Source organism: Aspergillus ambiguus, assembly GCF_047715705.1.
Source record: "Aspergillus ambiguus strain CBS 117.58 unplaced genomic scaffold BDV59scaffold_7, whole genome shotgun sequence".
NCBI lineage: Eukaryota > Fungi > Ascomycota > Eurotiomycetes > Eurotiales > Aspergillaceae > Aspergillus > Aspergillus ambiguus.
In genome coordinates, this window is record NW_027395520.1 from 281434 (window position 1) to 299993 (window position 18560).

The 18560-nt window shown below is 50.2% G+C and overlaps 6 protein-coding genes across 6 annotated transcripts; 3 read left to right on the top strand and 3 right to left on the bottom strand.

Moving 5' to 3' along the window:
- Positions 1 to 1801: 1801 nt before the first annotated feature.
- BDV59DRAFT_191839 (uncharacterized protein) lies at positions 1802 to 4512 on the bottom strand (the record flags this gene model as incomplete). Its single annotated transcript, XM_073691960.1, has 5 exons — positions 1802 to 2618; positions 3152 to 3430; positions 3486 to 3655; positions 3704 to 4131; positions 4185 to 4512. The coding sequence occupies 5 exons, from the start codon at positions 4510 to 4512 to the stop codon at positions 1802 to 1804; spliced, it is 2022 nt and encodes a 673-aa protein (XP_073550119.1).
- Positions 4513 to 4889: 377 nt separating this feature from the next.
- Positions 4890 to 6546, top strand: BDV59DRAFT_173761 (uncharacterized protein). Its single transcript, XM_073688951.1, has one exon. The coding sequence runs from the start codon at positions 5062 to 5064 to the stop codon at positions 6028 to 6030; it is 969 nt and encodes a 322-aa protein (XP_073550120.1). The 5' UTR covers positions 4890 to 5061; the 3' UTR covers positions 6031 to 6546.
- On the bottom strand, positions 6173 to 8196 carry BDV59DRAFT_200022 (putative MFS transporter; the record flags this gene model as incomplete). Its single annotated transcript, XM_073693479.1, has 8 exons — positions 6173 to 6487; positions 6539 to 7249; positions 7307 to 7402; positions 7452 to 7536; positions 7659 to 7849; positions 7909 to 8050; positions 8101 to 8111; positions 8173 to 8196. The coding sequence occupies 8 exons, from the start codon at positions 8194 to 8196 to the stop codon at positions 6173 to 6175; spliced, it is 1575 nt and encodes a 524-aa protein (XP_073550121.1).
- A 1388-nt stretch (positions 8197 to 9584) lies between these two features.
- On the bottom strand, positions 9585 to 12430 carry BDV59DRAFT_173766 (Zn(II)2Cys6 transcription factor domain-containing protein). The gene is made up of 5 exons (XM_073688952.1): positions 12034 to 12430; positions 11802 to 11969; positions 11222 to 11745; positions 10689 to 11171; positions 9585 to 10636 (listed from the first exon to the last, which is right to left on the bottom strand). The coding sequence occupies exons 1-5, from the start codon at positions 12088 to 12090 to the stop codon at positions 9694 to 9696; spliced, it is 2175 nt and encodes a 724-aa protein (XP_073550122.1). The 5' UTR covers positions 12091 to 12430; the 3' UTR covers positions 9585 to 9693.
- Positions 12414 to 13958, top strand: BDV59DRAFT_173769 (PHD finger protein). Its single transcript, XM_073688953.1, has 2 exons — positions 12414 to 12673; positions 12732 to 13958. Exons 1-2 carry the CDS (start codon positions 12454 to 12456, stop codon positions 13439 to 13441), a joined length of 930 nt encoding a protein of 309 aa, XP_073550123.1. The 5' UTR covers positions 12414 to 12453; the 3' UTR covers positions 13442 to 13958.
- A 471-nt stretch (positions 13959 to 14429) lies between these two features.
- BDV59DRAFT_211662 (glycoside hydrolase family 92 protein) lies at positions 14430 to 17253 on the top strand. Its single transcript, XM_073695851.1, has 6 exons — positions 14430 to 14734; positions 14790 to 14822; positions 14875 to 14984; positions 15043 to 15860; positions 15910 to 16593; positions 16647 to 17253. The coding sequence occupies exons 1-6, from the start codon at positions 14572 to 14574 to the stop codon at positions 17227 to 17229; spliced, it is 2391 nt and encodes a 796-aa protein (XP_073550124.1). The 5' UTR covers positions 14430 to 14571; the 3' UTR covers positions 17230 to 17253.
- Positions 17254 to 18560: the final 1307 nt, after the last annotated feature.

Consider the following 18560-nt stretch of genomic DNA (forward strand, 5'->3'; position numbering starts at 1 on the left):
AAGAGGGCCAGGGATGGGAGGAGGCGGGCGGCAATATAGGTGATAATATAGGGCTAGCAAAGGACAGCCAGACAGAGCCTGCGCCAGGGATGGCCAAGAATATAAGCAACAGGAGGACGAAATTTACTACGGGGCAATAATTCTTTCCTATCAGTAGAAACCCCAGCATCTCATCTAGCGAACGGCATGGATTGGCGATCGAACTGACGCGTTCAATGACAACATGCCGAGCGGGTGGGATATTCCCTGATTGGGTATCTCCATGTCTGTGCTTGGCTGGAGATGCTAATAAGGCTGACGACCCAGGCCCAGAAATCAGTGGAGAGGTCGTTCTGATGGTAGGCAGCTCATGGCTGGGACAGATCCGATCTCTACATGAGCACTATTGAAGGCTATCACCATTAGGCAATGCGATCTATCTAACCATGGACAGTCCGCACCACTGCGGTATGCAGACAGTTCAGTCTTGAGAAGTCCGGTCGAGGTCTCCAGACAAGTCCATGAATATCCTGCGGATCCCCGGTCTGTCGCCAAGAGGGCAGACGAAAACGATTAGCACTGCCGAGAAATGATGCTGCCTGTTCCAAGATGTCGCCATTGTCGGACCTTGTCCCATGGCCCGCCGATCGGCCCTCAAGGCCGTTGCTCGTTGGCCAACAGGGCCCTAGAGGACCCTACGAGGGTCCACGACAAGCTTTTCCTCAGGGGCCTTCCAGTCATTCACAGACGCTGGGGGTGACGGAAGGGGGTGTGCTTCTTGCGTCACCAGCGGTCTTGTCCTGCATAATTCTCCAGTTTTATTACAATGCCAGCGGTTCAACCCGTCTGTGCTTGGAGCACTTTGTACGAAAGATGAATAATGCTGGCCAACTGAACATGGTTTTTCCGAATCTCGATACCAACAACTGATACGAATATCATGCTCTCTCTGACGCCATCACCACATTCCGTTCCGAGACATCAACGCCCATTCTCGGCTAAAATGTCCTCAAAAATCTTCCCCCTTCGTTCCTGTGCTTACTGGCGTTTTCCTCGTGTTGGCAGTTCCCCTCCTATTCAGTTCATTTGCTGATTCCTAGAACGTGGCGCCAAAGACCGACAGCCACGCCCTCGTCCCCTGCACACCCTGCATCTGGACCCTTTGTCAAACTCAACGAAACGTTCAATTATCTCCCGCCCTTGCGGTCTCGCTGCCCCTCCCTTCGGCGCTAACATGTCTCATTTGCATCCACCTAAACCTAAATCTGCACCAAGGGCGGTGGCTGTGCCCCCCAGCGGAGGCTGTAATCGCCGGCCATTGCATTGGTTGGCCCCAGTTTGAGGCATTAACCTCGCCAATGGCACGGCGCTCCAAAGCTTGGCCTTTGAGGTTATCGATTATAGGTGGATGCAGCTAGCATTGTATCTTCCGCGCATTGCCTGAAACAAGCGTCGGAGCTCTATAGCACACCGAACCCATGTTTACGCCGTGCAGTACCCCTCCTCTAGTGGGGAGTGAAATCCCTCTGCCTAGAATCCAAAATTAGAGCGGCTTCTATGGTTTTTAGGATTGGCTCTTTCGGCCGTGACTCGACGAGACACCGGAAGACGCCCGTCGGGGGTTTCCTGTCGGGTTCCTCGGAGTCCGGAATCTAATGATCTGATGTCTTAGAATACTTCAATGTGGATCGAGCCTTTCGCGTATTGGAGGACAAGCACCGGACAATGGGTTTCTTGCGCTTGTTTGTCTAGGGTCGTCGCCATCCGTCATATAGTGCCGCCAATAGGTGAAATCACCAAATTTATCCATAAGCATGTGCATCTAGGTGAAAATAATCCCTCCATCAACCAACATCGTCTGGCCTGTTACATAGTCCGAGTCTTTACTGGCAAGAAAGCCTCCAACTAACCCGGCCACATCTTCCGGCACACTTGTACGGCCCAGCGCGATTGATCGCTCGGAATACAGCTTTAAACTTGCTCCCTTTGGCCGTCCCTCGATCTCTCCCATTCGTGCATCGATCTCATCCCACATGGCCGTACCTACGATACCCGGTGCGTACGCGTTCACTGTGATCTTGTGTCTTGCCATCTCCATGGCCATTGCCTGTGTCATACCGCGAACCGCCCACTTGCTGGCAGAGTAGATACCCAGCGTTGGGAACGGCTTATGGGCAACAATCGATGCAGCCCCAATGATCTTGTAGACCCCGACTCCGGCCGCGGACTCCGGGTTCCCTTGCGCGATCATCTGCCGCGCTGCGTGGGTGTAGCAGTTGAATACCCCCTTGAAATTTATTGACATGACGTGGTCGACATCTTCCTCGGTGACTTCGAGGAGAGGTTTAACCTGGGCCACGCCGGCGTTGGCAACCATCAGTGTTAGAGGGCCAAGCTTGGCCACGGTCTCCTTCACCATGGCTTCAACTGCCGCAGACGAGGTGACGTCCGCTGAGATCCCAATCGCCCGGGGGCGAGAGTTCTCTACTGGAACAACTGGCTTGTCCCCGAGGGGCTCGTTTGCCGCGTTGATTTCTGCTACGACATTCTGGATCTCTGTTGTTACAGATGGAATGTCGTTAATGCAAACAGAATAACCTTCCTGTACGAGACGAACAGCGATTGCTTTCCCGCTTCCTCTGGTTAGCTTGGTTTGGGTATGGTAGTCTTGGAGACATACATTCCTCGTGCAGAACCCGTGATGATCGCTGTGCGTCGTGCCATGATATGAATGTTAGTGATTGAACTGAAAGAAGCTTGCTATAGCTGATTGAGATTTATGCGAGCTACCAGTGTTCCCTACTGGGGAAGTTGGCTTTCCCTCGGTTTTGTGTATAGGCCGTCCCCGCATCTTGGAAGGAGGGGGAAGCCAGGATCCGTATCGCCGGACCAATTGACCCGAATATCCTGGTATGTGACGATGGTGGTGGTACAAGACATGAATAGGGTTACGATGGAAGGGTGCGTTATACAGCAGCTCATGACAGAGTCTTTGGGCATGCACCAACCACCAGCCTATCTTGCGCTGGATGCTATCCGACTCGCTTCAGGAATCCAATCCATTCTATATACAGCGACGGTTTCCTCTAAAGAATCCTAAGACACCAGAATTTTCATTTTCATGCATCGAACGCGTCACTTCTCATCAACCTCTCGAATTCTATATTCAAACATCTGGTTTGACGGCACCAAATGTTCATCCTGCATCTTTGCCGCCGTTTCAGCCCCTGCGGCAGGGACGCGGTATTCGAATCGCTTTCCCGGACCAGGGACCTGGCCATTAGGCAGAGCATACGGGTAGGGGAGATATTCTGGCAAAAGGCCTAGTTGCACCAACACCGTGGCCTGATCCCACGCAATATGCTCATGGTATAAACGATCCCCCCGGATATTGACGACTGCGGTGAATGGGATACGGAGTGGTTTCCCCGTTGGCGGGATACCAGGGGCCCTGGTTACCGTTAGACCGAAGTTGACAGGTCAGTGTACGCGCCCTCGCGACTTACAGCCAGTCAACCTCCTTGTTGTGAGTGAGACAGAAGATAAACTCGTCGACCACACGATCCGTTCCGACCGTGCGGCTGATCAATTCCAGCTCCGTGTCTTCGGGGTTGTTGAAGATAAAGTGCTCCAGGTAGAATTTACTCAGACGAGCTCGACCGACTCCGCCGGTTAACTAACCAACTTAGCTGGTTGATATGGTACTAGTAGAGATGACACTCACAGTGGGTACGTGGTTCACGTACGGTTCCTGGACCATCGTGGCCATGGTCTTCTCGACAGATCGGTCTCCGAATTCGTAGTAGGTATGTTCGTCCCAGATCTTTTCGAGGTCAAAGTATGGCCCATCCATGTGCTTCTTGAGGAAGGTCAGAGACCTGGTATGGGCAACTCCTGCGGATGAGATTTTGAACTCGGAATGGCCGGGTACAGTGAATGCAGCGGAGGATGCCTCCGGGTAAGAGTACACCACCGTGTTCTGCTGTGACTCCGGGACAGGACGCTTTCCAGGCACGTGGAGCACGACTGGGATGTCCGTTGGGGTACGCCAGATTTCAAAGCACACCACCGCCGCGATCTTTCCAGTCGCTGTCCCCAGAGTCTGTAGCACAGCCTCGAACATGGGGGAGTAGTCCCCCTTGGACCCGTAGACTGACACTATCAGTGAACATTCAATGTGCATTATAAAAAAAGTTATATCCTACCCAGTAAGCCAAATGACTCTTTCTTATTACACTCCTCTCTCGCGACAAGCCCCTCCATTCCGGTCTTCACCAGATTCAACACGTGAGCTTCATCACCACTCACCTCCGCGTCAAGGGTAACCTGAACAACGGCGTAGCTCTCTTCGGCCCATTTCTGCAGTGGCTCTGGATCGAGACTAGTATTTTTATGTTGACAGGCTGCAAAGTCGCTGGGGCGGATGATAATCAGGCCGGGACCATGTCCACATCGTGAGAGAGGTGGCTGCAAGATCACATTGCGCCCGAGGTCAACAACCGGCGCATTGGGGAGAGCTGTAGAGGATGCCATTCGGGCTTAGATGATGGCTCAATCGGTTTTACTACTTCTGAGTCTGATGGTGAGAGAAGGAACCGTGTTTTGATCCCTGCGGTATATATTCCGAGGTTGAGGGGAAATTGAAGTTGGACCCCACATATTATCACGGAGGGAGTTCCGGCCGAAGATAAGAGAAGACCAGGTCTACCAGGTAGTACGAAACATGTCGAGACGCCAGTTCGAATGTCGCATGAGGGATGAACAGACTTGTATACGAGGGGCGCGAACTGTTGCTGGCAGATCAGTACGTTGTAGTTTGCAGTTGATGTTGACAGGTGCTCTCACGTGACTTCCCAATGGGGCGGTCGAGCGGAGCATCATCCAGAGCTCTTCTACGCTGTACTTCTTTACCCTATTCCTCACCCTCAGTTGAGCACTTTATTCTCTGCCGCATATACGCACGTCGCAATTTCATAGTACTTGCTTCCCCGCCCATAGCGCCGAGCTCCCCTGTCGTCCTTTTTGAACGCCCTTTCCGGTGTACGCCGCAGACCTATGCCTAATTAACAACGCGCCCCCACGATGAACGCCCAATTCCAATCCTCTCTGTCGAACCTTGAAGGCAGATTCAATGCCCTACTTAGCAGTCTAACGACATCTCCGACGGCCGCGGGAGCCCCCGCAGCGGCGCTCAACCTCCTGGAAGCCGACGACTCACTAACATCTGCGATCGAGACACTGCGACAACACCAGGAAAACTACGCGAAGATTCTGCGTTTGCGAGACGAAGCCGAAAGTTTGGAGGAGAAAGTCAAGGGCATTGTTCGGGAGGTTGTCGGCTACGAAAAGGACATTCGGGTGGCATGCGGTGACGACGAGATGGGGAGCGATTCGGACCTCGACGACGATTCTTCCGAGGAAGACGCTGATGGCATGGAAGGGGTCGAAAAGTCTCGGCCGATGCTCCGACGGACGAAGGAAGTTGACTACAAGTTACTCCTTGATTTCGCCCGTCGAATCAGCAAATACAACCACCAGGCTGCAGCGGATGCTGCCGCCGGTACCCCTCCAAAGGCGCAAGCGAAGCTACAGAAGTTACATGGTGATGATACAGGAACAGTGGGTACAAATGGCGTGGAGGCGGATGGAGTTGTCGAGCCGGTCGCCAATGTCACCAAGGACGCGACGTCCTGGCTCGACGAGTCCGCGAAGATGACTCGTCATGCCTACATGCTCCCATACCCGATGGAGGATCGGATCCGCCTCGGCCTCATGGGACAGATACAACTCGCTGCAGGGGAAGGACGTCCTGGATTCGAGCCTGACAAGGAGGTGTACCGGTTGATCCAAGAAGCGGAGGGCTTTGGCGTTGCAGATGGTGTTGCACCGACGCAGATGGGCGAGGAGGCTCGTCATGCGGGCGAGGCCGCCAAAGCGGCTGCTCACGCCGGATCAGCGGCGACAAATGCTCCCCCCAGCGCCGCTCCACCTCCGAAGCCCAAGGCTACTCTTGACCTGGATCTGTATGATCCGGATGACGACGACATATGATAGTTTTAAAGCAGTTGATAATCTCGCATGCATCTGTTCTTTCGCATACCGATGGATACCATTGAAGCGTCATGATTGACCTATGCTGACACGGGTCTGCCCACGATATATGACATGATACACATTTCTCCTTCATAAGCCATTACAAACTATGCACCCAGGACTTCGAGGTCCACTTCCTGAACTTCTTGCCGTACAAGTAGAACGGCACCGCACATAAACCCCATAGAACCGCCAGACACATGTTGAGCATGATCGGACGCACAAATCCACTCCTTTCCACCCATGGTGTGATAAATTCGCTGAAACCATACCCCCAAAGATTTTTGTTGACAGTAATGGAAACAAAAACTGATCCAGCGACGGGCTTGTAACTGTCGACAGCATAGGTGCTGATAATGGCTGGGATAGCGGCCACCTGAATTCCGGCTGCGGTGTAGCCGATGATGACAATTGCCTTTGGCTAGTTAGGAGCGAAATGACCTTTTGGATGGCTCAGCAGACTTACCCTCCAGTCCCATCCGTACTCGTAACCAAATGCCACCACGAAGTTTCCAATGATCACAACGATCAGGTACGGAATGAGCGCAGGCAGACGCATTTCTGGCTCACGGATGCCCTTGTTCTTTTTAGTTGCTTTCATCGACACCCAGTCGGAGAGTGGACCGTTGGTCAACAGGCCGATGATAGCCCCGATGAAAATGGCGATATTGAAAAGACCAATTGTTTGGCTAGAGAGGTTGTAGGGAGGACCGGCGAAGGCCTGACTCTGCGTGAGATTGAGGGTCAAGAATACGCTGGCTGACCACGACACATTGAAAGCAGCAAGCTCCACGATGGGGAAGGACAAGAGCTTCCAGGGAATCCAGAAGCTAGTCAACACAGTCTTGAAGTTGTTTCCTGCCAGCTCCAAGATTTTGAACTGCTTCTTCGAGGGATATCCCTTGCCCAAATACGGATCCATTTCGCCGCCGCTCTCGGGGGCCATTTCCTCATGATGTGCAGCTTCCACACCCTTCTCTGTTGTTGAACCTGTCTCCGAGCTTTTGGTTTCTTCGTGAGGCTGGGTCATTTCGGACGGATGAGCCCGATGCCACTTCGTTTCGGGAAAGAAGAAAATGGTCAGGAGCAAGGCGAACCCGAGGAGGCCAACGTTGAGCCAGAAAAAGCTACGCCATCCGACATGTTCGGCCATGGGTCCTGCAACAATAGGGCCGACCTAGTCCAATTGGACATTAGTGTTTGTCTAGCCAGCGAGAACATCCCTGACGCTTACCATGAGGGAGCCGAAATAGAATGTGAAATAGAGAGTATTATAGGCTCCACGCTCGTGGAGGAAGAAAACGTCGGCAATGATCTCTGGTTGGGATGTCTGAGGATCGGTTAGTCTCTTGCTTCTGTCTAATTCGATGGCATCCAACCTCTGCAGGACCGGCACCGAACCCGTTGAGGACGCATGCCCCCATATAGCTGCCGTATGATGTCGCAAGTGCGCGCCATATATTGCTGACTAGGCAGATCAGCGTTGAGAAGATCAATACCGGTCTTCTCCCATAGGCAGTTTGAATCGGGATCCTTTACTGCTCCGTTAAAATAGTCAACATAGCGAGGCCGCAGTGAAGACATACCAAAAGAAGTTACTAAACCCAAGAACGAGAATACACACTCCAGTGAACTTCACCACATCGGCAAGCCCCCTATCGAATGACTTCTGCATCTGCGGAAACATCGGAGCCAGCGCCAAAGGGCCAAAGCCTTGACTGAATGTCACTAGCGTGGTCAAAGAGATCACGCCCATCTTCCAGTATCGATTCCAATTCTGCGAGCAAAAGCAGTTAGCTCCGTTGTCCAGGGAGAGCAGTTGAGATAGTCACTTACTAGGGGATCGTGCGGATCCTGCGAGGGCTGAGGAACAAGTGCGGTGTCTGAATGTGACGACGATTTGACGAAATGGTGAGAGCCAACATCTGCCATGATCTCCGTTCCAGGATAGATTTCCGTGTCCAGCTCGCGTTCGAGCCTGCCCCTAGTTAGCAGGTGGTAATCAGCGCTACTCGGAGTCCAGCATACTGGTGGAGGGTCTGATTACAACCACCGTTAGCATGAGCAGTTGGAGACGTCAATCAGCTTGAGTGCACATACTGTTTCATCATAATTCATCTCCATGCTGGGGTATATTCCCGAGCGGCGGGTTCGATCTTACTGAATTCTTGGAGGGACGTGCAAAGTCTCGTAACTATCTTTCATGAATCACTCTTCTTATATGGAGAAGGATCGGCCAAACCCCTTTCACTCTTGCCATAAAACGCGGAATTCCGCCGGGCAGGGTTCAGCCGGCAATCCTTCAAACCATCTGCCGATGGGATTTTGCAACTATGGGGATGCGGGGAATTGCCAGAAACATCGAGCACATCAACCCGATTAAGAAGCTGATACATTAACAGGAAGTCCAACTCCATCAGTGAAACATGCCCGTCTATTGTGATAAGTGCCTCGCTTGTACGAAGACGTCTGCCCCAGATACGTATCTCCACTTTCCCCGGACTACCCCAATCCTTCTCCACCTACCACCCCTTTCGACCGTGGAAAGCCAAGATGCTGTCCTTTACAGGTCCAGTAGCCGATCAGACCCCTGCTATTTGCCACTACTGTCTGACGAACAGGCCCTCGCATCGGATTTCTCCCGCTGTGGGGTCTATTGAAATATCATTCATCGGCGTCTATTGGTAGACTGGAGGAAGTCCGCTAAACTCGATAGTTTTTGGATGGACGACGGTCTGGATATGAAAATGACAAAGATATTATAAATATAAGCAGCATTTTGCATCTCGTTTTCTAAGGGTTGTTTTGGACCGCATGCGGCTCCTCACTTCGGAATGGCACAGTTCTAAGATCAAACGCCACCCACAGGGTTGGGCGGTCTTGGTCGGGTTTCCTGTCGACAGTGTTCCTTCGGCTAGCCTGGCGCTTAGCTCTGATTGATGTCTTTACAGGTGGCTGGGTGGCTGATGAATAAATTGTATCTCAACGTTGAAACCAATTTTGGCGTCTAAACTTCTCCTGCCGTGGTCTAGACCAACGCCAAAGAACTGGTTTGGCCCCTGTTTTTCGAGGAAATTTGGGTGTGGCGTTTTTGATGCAGACTTCGGCTTCAATGATACCGGGGGTTGCCGATATTCGTCTGTCTACCGGGTAAAGGGGAGCTCGCTGATTGTCGACACTCCATCTGGAATTAATCATTGGGGAGGCAGTCAAAAAAAAAAAAAAAAAAAAAAAAAAAAAAAAAAAAAAAAAAAAAAAAAAAAAAAAAAGTAAGACTCCATATGGATCATGCGAGGGCAGCAGTTGGTGTTAATATCCAAGGATTGGGTTCTAGTAAAGTCTATAATTGAGCTTGAAAGCTGGCCCAGACAGTCAAGAAGATGACTGCAGCTGCAGATGGGGCAAGAAGCAATTCGTGATACCTTTGCATTCGACGAGCCTTGATCGAGTAGGTGGTCGGTGGACCCGTTCATGCACATCTATACTAAATGATGTTTATGTTATCTAAATTAGTCGCAATAGAGCAAAAGTAAATGTACATGCATTAATTAATAGAACTAATTACATATATCATGGTATCTAGGACTGCCTGAAGAGGAACACAGTCCAACCACAAGCAGGTCATCGGGATCTCCAAACACTCTGCAATTTCTGGACCTGTGAGGTTGTCGCCCACCCTAGATCAGCCTCAATACCTCGCAATAGATCAACGATGATTTGACGCTGCTCAGAATTTTCAGTGCACTGTCCAACCGCATAAAGCAAGGGTATCATATAGATCCGTGCAGCACTCTGGGGTCGGCCCAAAGCGATCCCGCAGATTTCTCTGCACCGGAAGTCGGCCTCCTTCATTAACTCACGATACGATTGTAGTCGATCAAATACAGTGCTTGGGCCACTGACTGCATCAGAGGGACGGTTGAGTGCTAACGCAAGGCGGCCGAAGTGGAACTGCTGCATTGTCGAGGCACAAGGTGTCAAGCTGTAAAATACCTCCGGAAAGGGCATGTAGTGGATGTCGGGGAGTTTGGAGATGTCTTTTGGATGCTCAATGCGTAGACAAGGGCGGAACATTTCAGAAGCTCTTTCGATCCAGGTTTGGAATTCAAAACATAGCTTGAGCCATATTGCGGTCGTAGGATAGGAGTGTGGAGAGGTCCCGGTTGAAGATGGTGTGGCGGGATCGGGCGAGGATTGCATAGACCACAGGCTCCATTGAGGGTTTTTGGATTCACTAAGGAAATTAACAACTTTGTTAAGCAGCCGGATCAGGCTGTTTGCCGCAATATCTTCCTGAGAAAGGACGAAACTGGAAGACGACAGCCTCACACCAGACGTCGGATTCCCCTCATCGTCGATGAGGATACCCGCAGATCTCCATAGTGACAGATTCTCGCTGTCAAGATGGGTGGGAGACCGGTTGTAATATGAAGCTAGGTAGTCCAGACGTGCAAAATTCCAGAAGGTGGCCGAGGTCCCTTGGGAGAATGTAGGCGTAGAATCTGACAGAGTGCTATGTAGTTGTAACAACGAGTCGAAGAGCGGTCGAATATCTGACAAATATCTGAAGATGATAGTCAGTATGGGGGACCAAGAAGACAAATCTGGTTACGCACGACTGCCAGCTTTCCCCGGGCTCGTCCAGGAGTTTATATATGGTGAGGATCGCAGAAGCAGCCAATAGATTTTCAGTTTTCCTCCAAAACGAACTAGTGGCGCTTTCATCTGACAGATTGACTGCACCAGGATTGTTCAAGTGACGGGTCACCCACTGTTTAACAATTTCAACAGGTGTCGCTAAAATGTCTGAGCTGGACATTGTTGCATATGCATCTGATATAGCTGAACCCATATTTGACACGGCCAGATAGTAGTAGTTGGCAGCTTTGAGGAACCAGTCAACCTGCGACGAATTTGGATAGCTCTCCATGGTCGAGGGACTTGTGAACATTCCCCTTACTGCCGACAACTTGGCTCCTTTCATTCTCCCGAGGTGTTTCGCAGCCAGGGCCGCCATGGCATACTTGAGATATTGATCGCCAATGGCACGAACAGGGACGTACCCTGCAAAATATTTTCTCGAGTCAGACAGATCCAACCTACAGGCAATTAGCGAGCACAAATTTGGTCAGGAAGCATAGGCACAAACCAGGGTCCTAGAGTTTCGGAAAAGTGTCGAGTCAAGAACGCCAGCTCGTGCTCGGTCCCTGTCATCAGTTCGGAGAATATATCCTGGAATTCCTCTTTCTCGCTTCGTTGCGACGGACTCCCAGACGATGTTTGCCTTCCATGGGGAGAGACCAGGTTCTGATTGGCACCACTGTAAGTGCCATCAGAAAGACCATAGGCTTCAGCGACGTTCATTGGAGTCACGGGGTTGCTACGTATGCTCCTGTCAGTCGCACCCAGCGTCCGGTCAAAGGGTGCGATATCCACGGTTGGTCGTTCTGTTGCTAATTGACTTGTCCCACGGTGCATAGGGTCTATGTGCATTGGCTCTGCTGAGCCCGTCTTGCACTCCTGTACCGGCGACGGAACCTTGAAGCTATTTGCCTCGCCTATTGCTTTATCTCCAGGCGAAAGGACTTCTGGACGAGATTGTGTCGTACCCAAACTGGTGGCTACAGACTGGTCTGCATTCAATGTCGGACTGGCTGAATGGCCACCAATCGCCTGGAAGAAATTAGTGAGTTAGAAAATTATTTTGGAGGGCTAAAGTGACAACATACAGCCTCGGGACTTTTGCCAACATGGGCTCTACCAGTGCTCTCATGGTACGGGGCATATCGTTTCCGTACCGAAGCACCCTGGTCTATGAACTTGCGCGTCTGGACATATCCGGGGCATTCCACGCCGGCATTGGCACATCTCTGGCAGCTAGGGCGTGTTTCGTCGCACTAACGAGTATTAGCCTCTGGTCCATGCACGACGAATCATGAAGATCCCCCTGCCAACACGAACCTTCAGGTGCCTCTTTTTACATCGCTCGCAGGCCTTGTTTGATGGTACCCCCGGCATCGTTTCCACAGACTACGGTGTACCGAGTGGGGCGTCGAATTGTGGGGGAAGATGACCTCGTTGTGGATGACGAAGAGATGTCATCCCTCACAAGGAGAGAATGCAAGGCATATAGGCGTGGAACATGTGCAAGCAGGCGATTTCGAGAACGTGGGAATTGGAAATGCACCTGTATGCGCCCAGAAGCTAGTAGCGAAAAAGCTTCTGTCGCAAGGGGTGCTTGGCACTGAAATGAACCAGAAGAAATGACGGCAACGAGTCGATCCGTAACGGGCTTGCTTCGGATTTTCCTCGGGAAATACCCACCGCATCAGCTTTTTTCCGTCCCTCTCTTATCGATGATACATCGGTTTTCGCTCTGATATGGGACAAATGCGATGCTTAGAAACCCTTTTTCCTGTCTCCGTCACAATGCTTCGAAGACTGCCAGATAAATCAGGTCCTTCTCCTTGGACTGGGAATCAACCCCCGTTGTCAAGCTCCTCCATGCGCTTTTCACACATATCGACGTCATCGGGCGACATATATGGCATGCAGAATATCTCAGATGTAGACAAAAGTCGCATATATTATGAATGGATTGGTATGTTCTTAGATGGCTGTATGTCGTGTCGAAAATGGAATTCTTATGCATCTTGTAGGATCCGGGAAACCACACAATCTGGTCTGTTCCCAGTGCCGAAAACCAGACAACCTGGTCCTTTGTGAAACCTGCTGCAGATCTTATCATTCCACATGCCTGACCGCCACCGAAGCCTCCATAAGAAATGGCCAGTTCTACTGCCCGTCCTGTAGACAAAATCAATGGGACCAGGCTCCCCCGCAGTTTGATAATGCCATGCAATCCTCCAATGTTTCTAGAAGCAGTACCCCAAGTGCGAGGAGCTCTGTTAAACTTGCTAGTCCTCTTAAGGCGGACAGACTGTCGACTCAGCTGGGACCAACGGCACAAGGCATCCAAAGCCCAACTGCTCAGGCTGCTCCCAGTATAGAGTGTCGTCAGCACCAAAATGACATATCCGCACCGCCGCAGTATGACTTGGTGGGACGGGCCAAGAGTTTTCTTTTTGAGTACGGCCAGTTTCCACTCGACCATGAATTTCGCCTGGATCTGCTGCTTAAACTGGGCAGTATGATCGCAGAGGTTGAGTCCCACCGTTTCATACAACAGGAGTTGCAGCAATTGAGAGACGAAAATGCCAATTTGCGCAGTAGCAACGCTAGTCTAAGGGGCATCGTGTCTAACCCGTCCTCGAATCCGCCACCGTCTTATCTGCCCCCAGTTCTCCCAAGTCCGGCTGGTACGATCCGCGAAAAGTCTTGGGACAGGATAGTGACAGACCTCATCTGAACATAAATATCCCCCATGGTCGTCGGAAATCCCCGACCACGTTTCCCCAAATATGTCTTCCCAGAAGCTTGCTTTTTTGGAATTATGCAATTCCGTTACAAAAAAATGACCCAAGAAGGGAACTATTAGCGAGTTCGGTTTGAAGATACTGTCGAGCCGCTGTGAGCACCGAAGTACTTATATGTTCTATCCCCGTCATGCTGAGTATAGGGATCGGGCGACGTCAATTGCTAGATCTATCATATCCGCCATGAGAATGTTGATTTAACATCGGGACTGGTCTCGGAATACGGAAAGGCGTTGGACATATCTCGATTCACCTTATTTGGATGCTCCTTCTGCGAAATTCTGGGAATATTACACGATTTTCATCCATAGGAGATACAAGACTTCTACCGATACATTAAGAAAGAAATACTTCGGCATTTAAAACTGTATACAACAACGGAAAATTATCCGAACGCCGGGGTGCAAATAAATATATGTTGGGCCCAACACACATACCATCTGACATGTGCCTTTAGTAGCTGGGGAAACAACAGTCAGATCTGTCGAAACCGATTCACTCCGAATTTAACTTGGAATAATTCCGGCCAGACCTTATGGGTCGGGTATTTTTTACAGTAGAACGCAACAGGCGACACAAGGATCAGCAAAGAAACGAACATCGGGGAAAATGTCCGCCCATGTGGAAGACCAAATCAGTCTCATTCCATGCATTATTGACATAGAATGCAAGCCGAATAAAAGACTGACGAGTCATATTGACCTATTCAATAAAGGGTTCAATAGCTGAAACCTGCACAAACCCAGTCAGGTACCACCTCAATTATCCCTTTCGGGAAATGCGCCCTGTACATCCCCGAGCAACGAACGATGCTTTAGACTCAAAACAGGGGCCAACGTTACATGGCCTAATTAGTTTCAAAGGAACGTACCCCTCACAGAATCATTAATGAGACCGTCCCCGCCCACGGATATGTTCACTTTTCCGTGCATCAACCCACTTTGTTCTTTGGGGGCGCCGGTGTGTACACAAACACAAGACACAACGCGCAGATGCGAGCCCTTTCGCGTAGGAATATCAAAGCGCTCTTCACCTTTTCTCTGATTTACCCCATGAGAGCAAGATGACTTGGTGTATCCCAATACCCGCTATGTTGGTGAATAACCCTATACGAGCAATTGCTACGGCACTGTGGGCTTCGTCTCTTGTGTACGGGCAGGATTACAGCGCTCCCAAAGTCGATGTTTTGGATTTTGTTGATCCTCTAATTGGAACTGCTAACGGCGGTTGGTCATTTAAATTTCCCATAAAACCACTGCGGACGCTTATAGCAAATCTTAGGGCATTCCTTTGCTGGCGCCACGCTGCCATTTGGTGCGTCTCTAGCGCCTCATACGTTCAACCTCTTAGTCTAATAAGGGTCTAGGCATGGCCAAAGCTGTGGCCGATACAATGGGCGAGAACCAAGCAGGGTTTGCAACCGACACGACAAATGTCACTGGCTTCTCCCATATGCACGACTCGGGAACTGGCGGAGTACGTTGCAAATGCTAGCCCAGAAATGTGTGTCTAGGCATATTTCTTACTATTACAGGCACCATCTCTAGGAAATTTTCCGATTTTCATCCATCCCCAGTGCCCAGACGACAACATCAACAATTGTAAATGGTCACAGAAAGAACGCGCAGTCAATTGGGTCCGAGGATCGGCCAAGGCAAGACCTGGATACTTTGGAATTGATCTGAAGAACGGAGTTCGAGCAGAAATGACCGTGACGAATCGATCTGCATTGTATCGGTTCAGCTTCGACGCCCATATCCAATCCCTGAGCCCGGTGGTGCTGGTGGACCTCATGGATCTCCCCCAGTCACGTAAGACAGGAAGAGCTGCAGTGGATCCATCAACAGGGAGGCTGACAGGAAACTCCACATTTCAACCAAGCTTTGGTCAAGGGCAATATAACCTTCATTTCTGTGCCGACTTTAAGGGTGCGGATCTCCGCGACACAGGGTCATGGACCACTCAGCGAGCTACATTCAACCCCAAATTAGTCTCTCTTAACGGAAGCATGCCGGCCGCAGATTACTCTGGAGGTACATGGGCCAGATTCCAGACGCCGAAAGATGGTATTCTCCTTGCCCGTGTGGGCGTCAGCTTTATGGGCGTTGAACAGGCTTGCGCAAATGCCGAGAAAGAACAGCCACACTTCGACTTCCCTGAGACAGTTGCTGCGGCAGAGTCCACTTGGAGGAATAAATTGAAAGTAATCACCATTGACAATGATGGCGTATCGACAGATCTGCAGAAGGTATTCTGGAGTGGTGCTTATCGTGCCATGATCAGCCCACAGGATTATACGGGAGAAAACCCGCTCTGGAAGAGCGACGAGCCATACTATGACAGCTATTACTGGTTTGTTCATCTAAACTTTTGAAAAAAGATGAGTTTCTGACATGTGCAGTATCTGGGACTCATACAGAGGTGCCCACCAGTTACTTACCCTTGTAGATCCACTATCTCAATCTTTGATGATCAGGAGTCTGGTGGATATCTACCGGCATGAAGGCTATCTTCCTGACTGTCGCATGTCGCTGTGCAAAGGTTGGACCCAAGGGGGCTCTAATGCTGATGTCCTCATGGCAGACGCATTCTTGAAAAAAGTTAGCGACATTGACTGGGCGACCGCCTATGATGCGGTAGTCAAAGATGCAGAGATAGAACCACCAAACTGGGACGTGGAAGGGCGCGGAGGGCTCCGGAGCTGGAAAGGTCTTGGATATATTCCTAAAAATAACTATGACCCGGATGGCAAAGGGTTACGCACACGTAGTGTGTCCCGGACAGTGGAATATGCATACAATGACTTTTGTATTGCTGAAATGGCCAAACACATGGGCCATCAAGAGGATTATGAGAAGTACATCAAGCGCGCCTCGAACTGGATCAATGTGTACAAGGCCGACCAAAGATCGTCGATCAATGGAGTATATACAGGCTACACTGGTTTCGTTCAACCTCGCTACCTGAACGGATCATGGGCATATCAGGACCCGATCCTCTGCAGTCCCTTGCTAGATTTTACCGGCTGTTATTTGAATGCGAACGGGCATGAGACATACGAGGGTAGTTGTTGGCTCTACACATTGTAAGTGCATGATTAAGGCCTGGGTCGCGGAATACAATCTCACTTCAAGATAGCTACGTCCCCCAAGACATGGCAAAACTTATCACAACACTCGGTGGTCCACAGGGATTCACATCACGACTGTCTTACTTGCACGAGTCTGGTCTACTTTATGTTGGGGACGAACAGGCTTTCTTGACGGTCTTCCAATACCATTATGTTGGAAGACCTGCACTTTCAGCTGAGCGCGTACACTACTACATCCCATCGCAATTCAACACATCTGCCTCCGGAATTCCTGGAAACGATGACGGTGGCGCCATGGGCGCCTTTGCTGTCCTTAGCATGATGGGTCTCTGGCCCGTCCATGGTCAGGACGTATACCTGATAACACCGCCTTTCTTCAAGGAAATCAGCATACAAAACAGTATGACAGGTAAAGTGGCAACAGTCAAGAATATTAACTTCGACTCGTCATATAAATCCATCTACATCCAAGGAGCCAAACGAGATGGTAAGCCGTGGGCGCAGAATTGGATTGGGCATGACTTTTTCTTAAATGGTGGAGTCCTTGAACTTGAATTGGGGCCGAAAGAGAGCGAATGGGGAACTCGGGTGGATGATCTACCTCCAAGCATGAGCAAATACCAACTGTAGATAATGCTGCTGCCCTACCGTGTGAATATCTTTCAAATGCTGTTGCATATTCATTTCATGAACATGTCACGTTTCTCTGCGGAATGGTCTTACCGTTCAGCCTCGTTGAAATCAATCAGCCTTGCCTATTTGATATCCACAATGAATCCACAACGAGCGGGGGAACACAACGAGCGGGGGAATATTGATGGTCTAGCTTATGTGGGGCAACGAGCCAATGCTCAGGGTTAGAATAATGGTACTTTTACATCTTTCATGACCTGTATTCGAAATTAGTTCATGCAATATCTTCGACATACAACCATACGGGTAGCTGGTGAACATGGATCCCCTCAGCGTATCCGCCATTGTTGTCGCCCTGCTCCAGGCGACTAATGTGGTTCTTTCGATATTTTATGGTTACAGCTGTGCGATAAATGGATCACCCTGTGGCTTATCCAATCTTATTGACGAATCCCGAAGCCTACGTGATGTGCTAGAGGCGCTTTTGCGCCTTGCGCGGGAAAACAAGGCTGTACACCTCCCCACGCTTAGGCTCCTTTGTCAGCCCAATGGACCACTGGAGATGGGTATCAAAAGTCAGGGTATACTAGCCAATACGTAAGAGAGCATCACGCAGCTGCAAAAAGCTTCTTCCTCTATTTCAAAGAGTAAGCATTGTTTAATCCTTTGGACGAACCTACCAACCATCATAGACTCTATGGATCAGAAGATTAGGGCTTGGTTAGCGGCTGCGGACGCTTCGATAAACCACAATGCTGCTTGCAGGATCAGGTGTCGTTCCACCGGGAAATGGCTTCTTAATAGCACAGAGTATACATCTTGGAGGCAGTCCAACGAAACCCTGTGGCTATATGGTCTCCCCGGCTGTGGTAAGACAATTTTGGCCTCGGAGATCATCGAAGACATTGGAAGTGCATGCTATAATGAACCTTGCATTTCTATTTTGATTTTAATGATGCCACTAAACAGAGTCCCGATAGAATGCTACGGTCACTTATCTCTCAATTTATTCCACAATGTGATTCTCTGTCAGCGGAGGCCGAGGCTCTCTTCCTTCGAAATAGTGGTCGACAGCCAAGCACCGAAGAGCTTTTATCGATTTTCCATCATGTCGTTGCCAGTTATGAGGTATTCCTTATTCTGGATGCTCTCGATGAATATACAAACTCGCAAGCCTTTTGAGGCCTTTTGAGAGGTCATAAGAGAAATCGTTAGCTGGGACAGTGACCGGTTACACCTGCTGATTACCAGCAAGCAAACAGATGGTTCGGAAGCAATTCTCCAGAGTCCTAACAATATCGTGAAACTCCACATAGAACCATCCCTTG

Excerpts from the sequence above, each read along its gene's own strand:
- BDV59DRAFT_173761 (XM_073688951.1), top strand. The coding sequence starts at position 5,062 with ATGAACGCCCAATTCCAATCCTCTCTGTCGAACCTTGAAGGCAGATTC.
- BDV59DRAFT_173766 (XM_073688952.1), bottom strand. The coding sequence starts at position 12,090 with ATGCCGGGGGTACCATCAAACAAGGCCTGCGAGCGATGTAAAAAGAGG. Across the intron at positions 11,172-11,221 it reads TCCGAAACTCTAGGACCCTG|GTTGGATCTGTCTGACTCGA; the intron begins GTTTGTGCCTAT and ends AATTGCCTGTAG. Across the intron at positions 10,637-10,688 it reads CCCGGGGAAAGCTGGCAGTC|ATATTTGTCAGATATTCGAC; the intron begins GTGCGTAACCAG and ends TATCATCTTCAG.
- BDV59DRAFT_173769 (XM_073688953.1), top strand. The coding sequence starts at position 12,454 with ATGGGACAAATGCGATGCTTAGAAACCCTTTTTCCTGTCTCCGTCACA. Across the intron at positions 12,674-12,731 it reads CATATATTATGAATGGATTG|GATCCGGGAAACCACACAAT; the intron begins GTATGTTCTTAG and ends TGCATCTTGTAG.
- BDV59DRAFT_211662 (XM_073695851.1), top strand. The coding sequence starts at position 14,572 with ATGACTTGGTGTATCCCAATACCCGCTATGTTGGTGAATAACCCTATA. Across the intron at positions 14,985-15,042 it reads ACGACTCGGGAACTGGCGGA|GCACCATCTCTAGGAAATTT; the intron begins GTACGTTGCAAA and ends TTACTATTACAG. Across the intron at positions 16,594-16,646 it reads AGTTGTTGGCTCTACACATT|CTACGTCCCCCAAGACATGG; the intron begins GTAAGTGCATGA and ends ACTTCAAGATAG.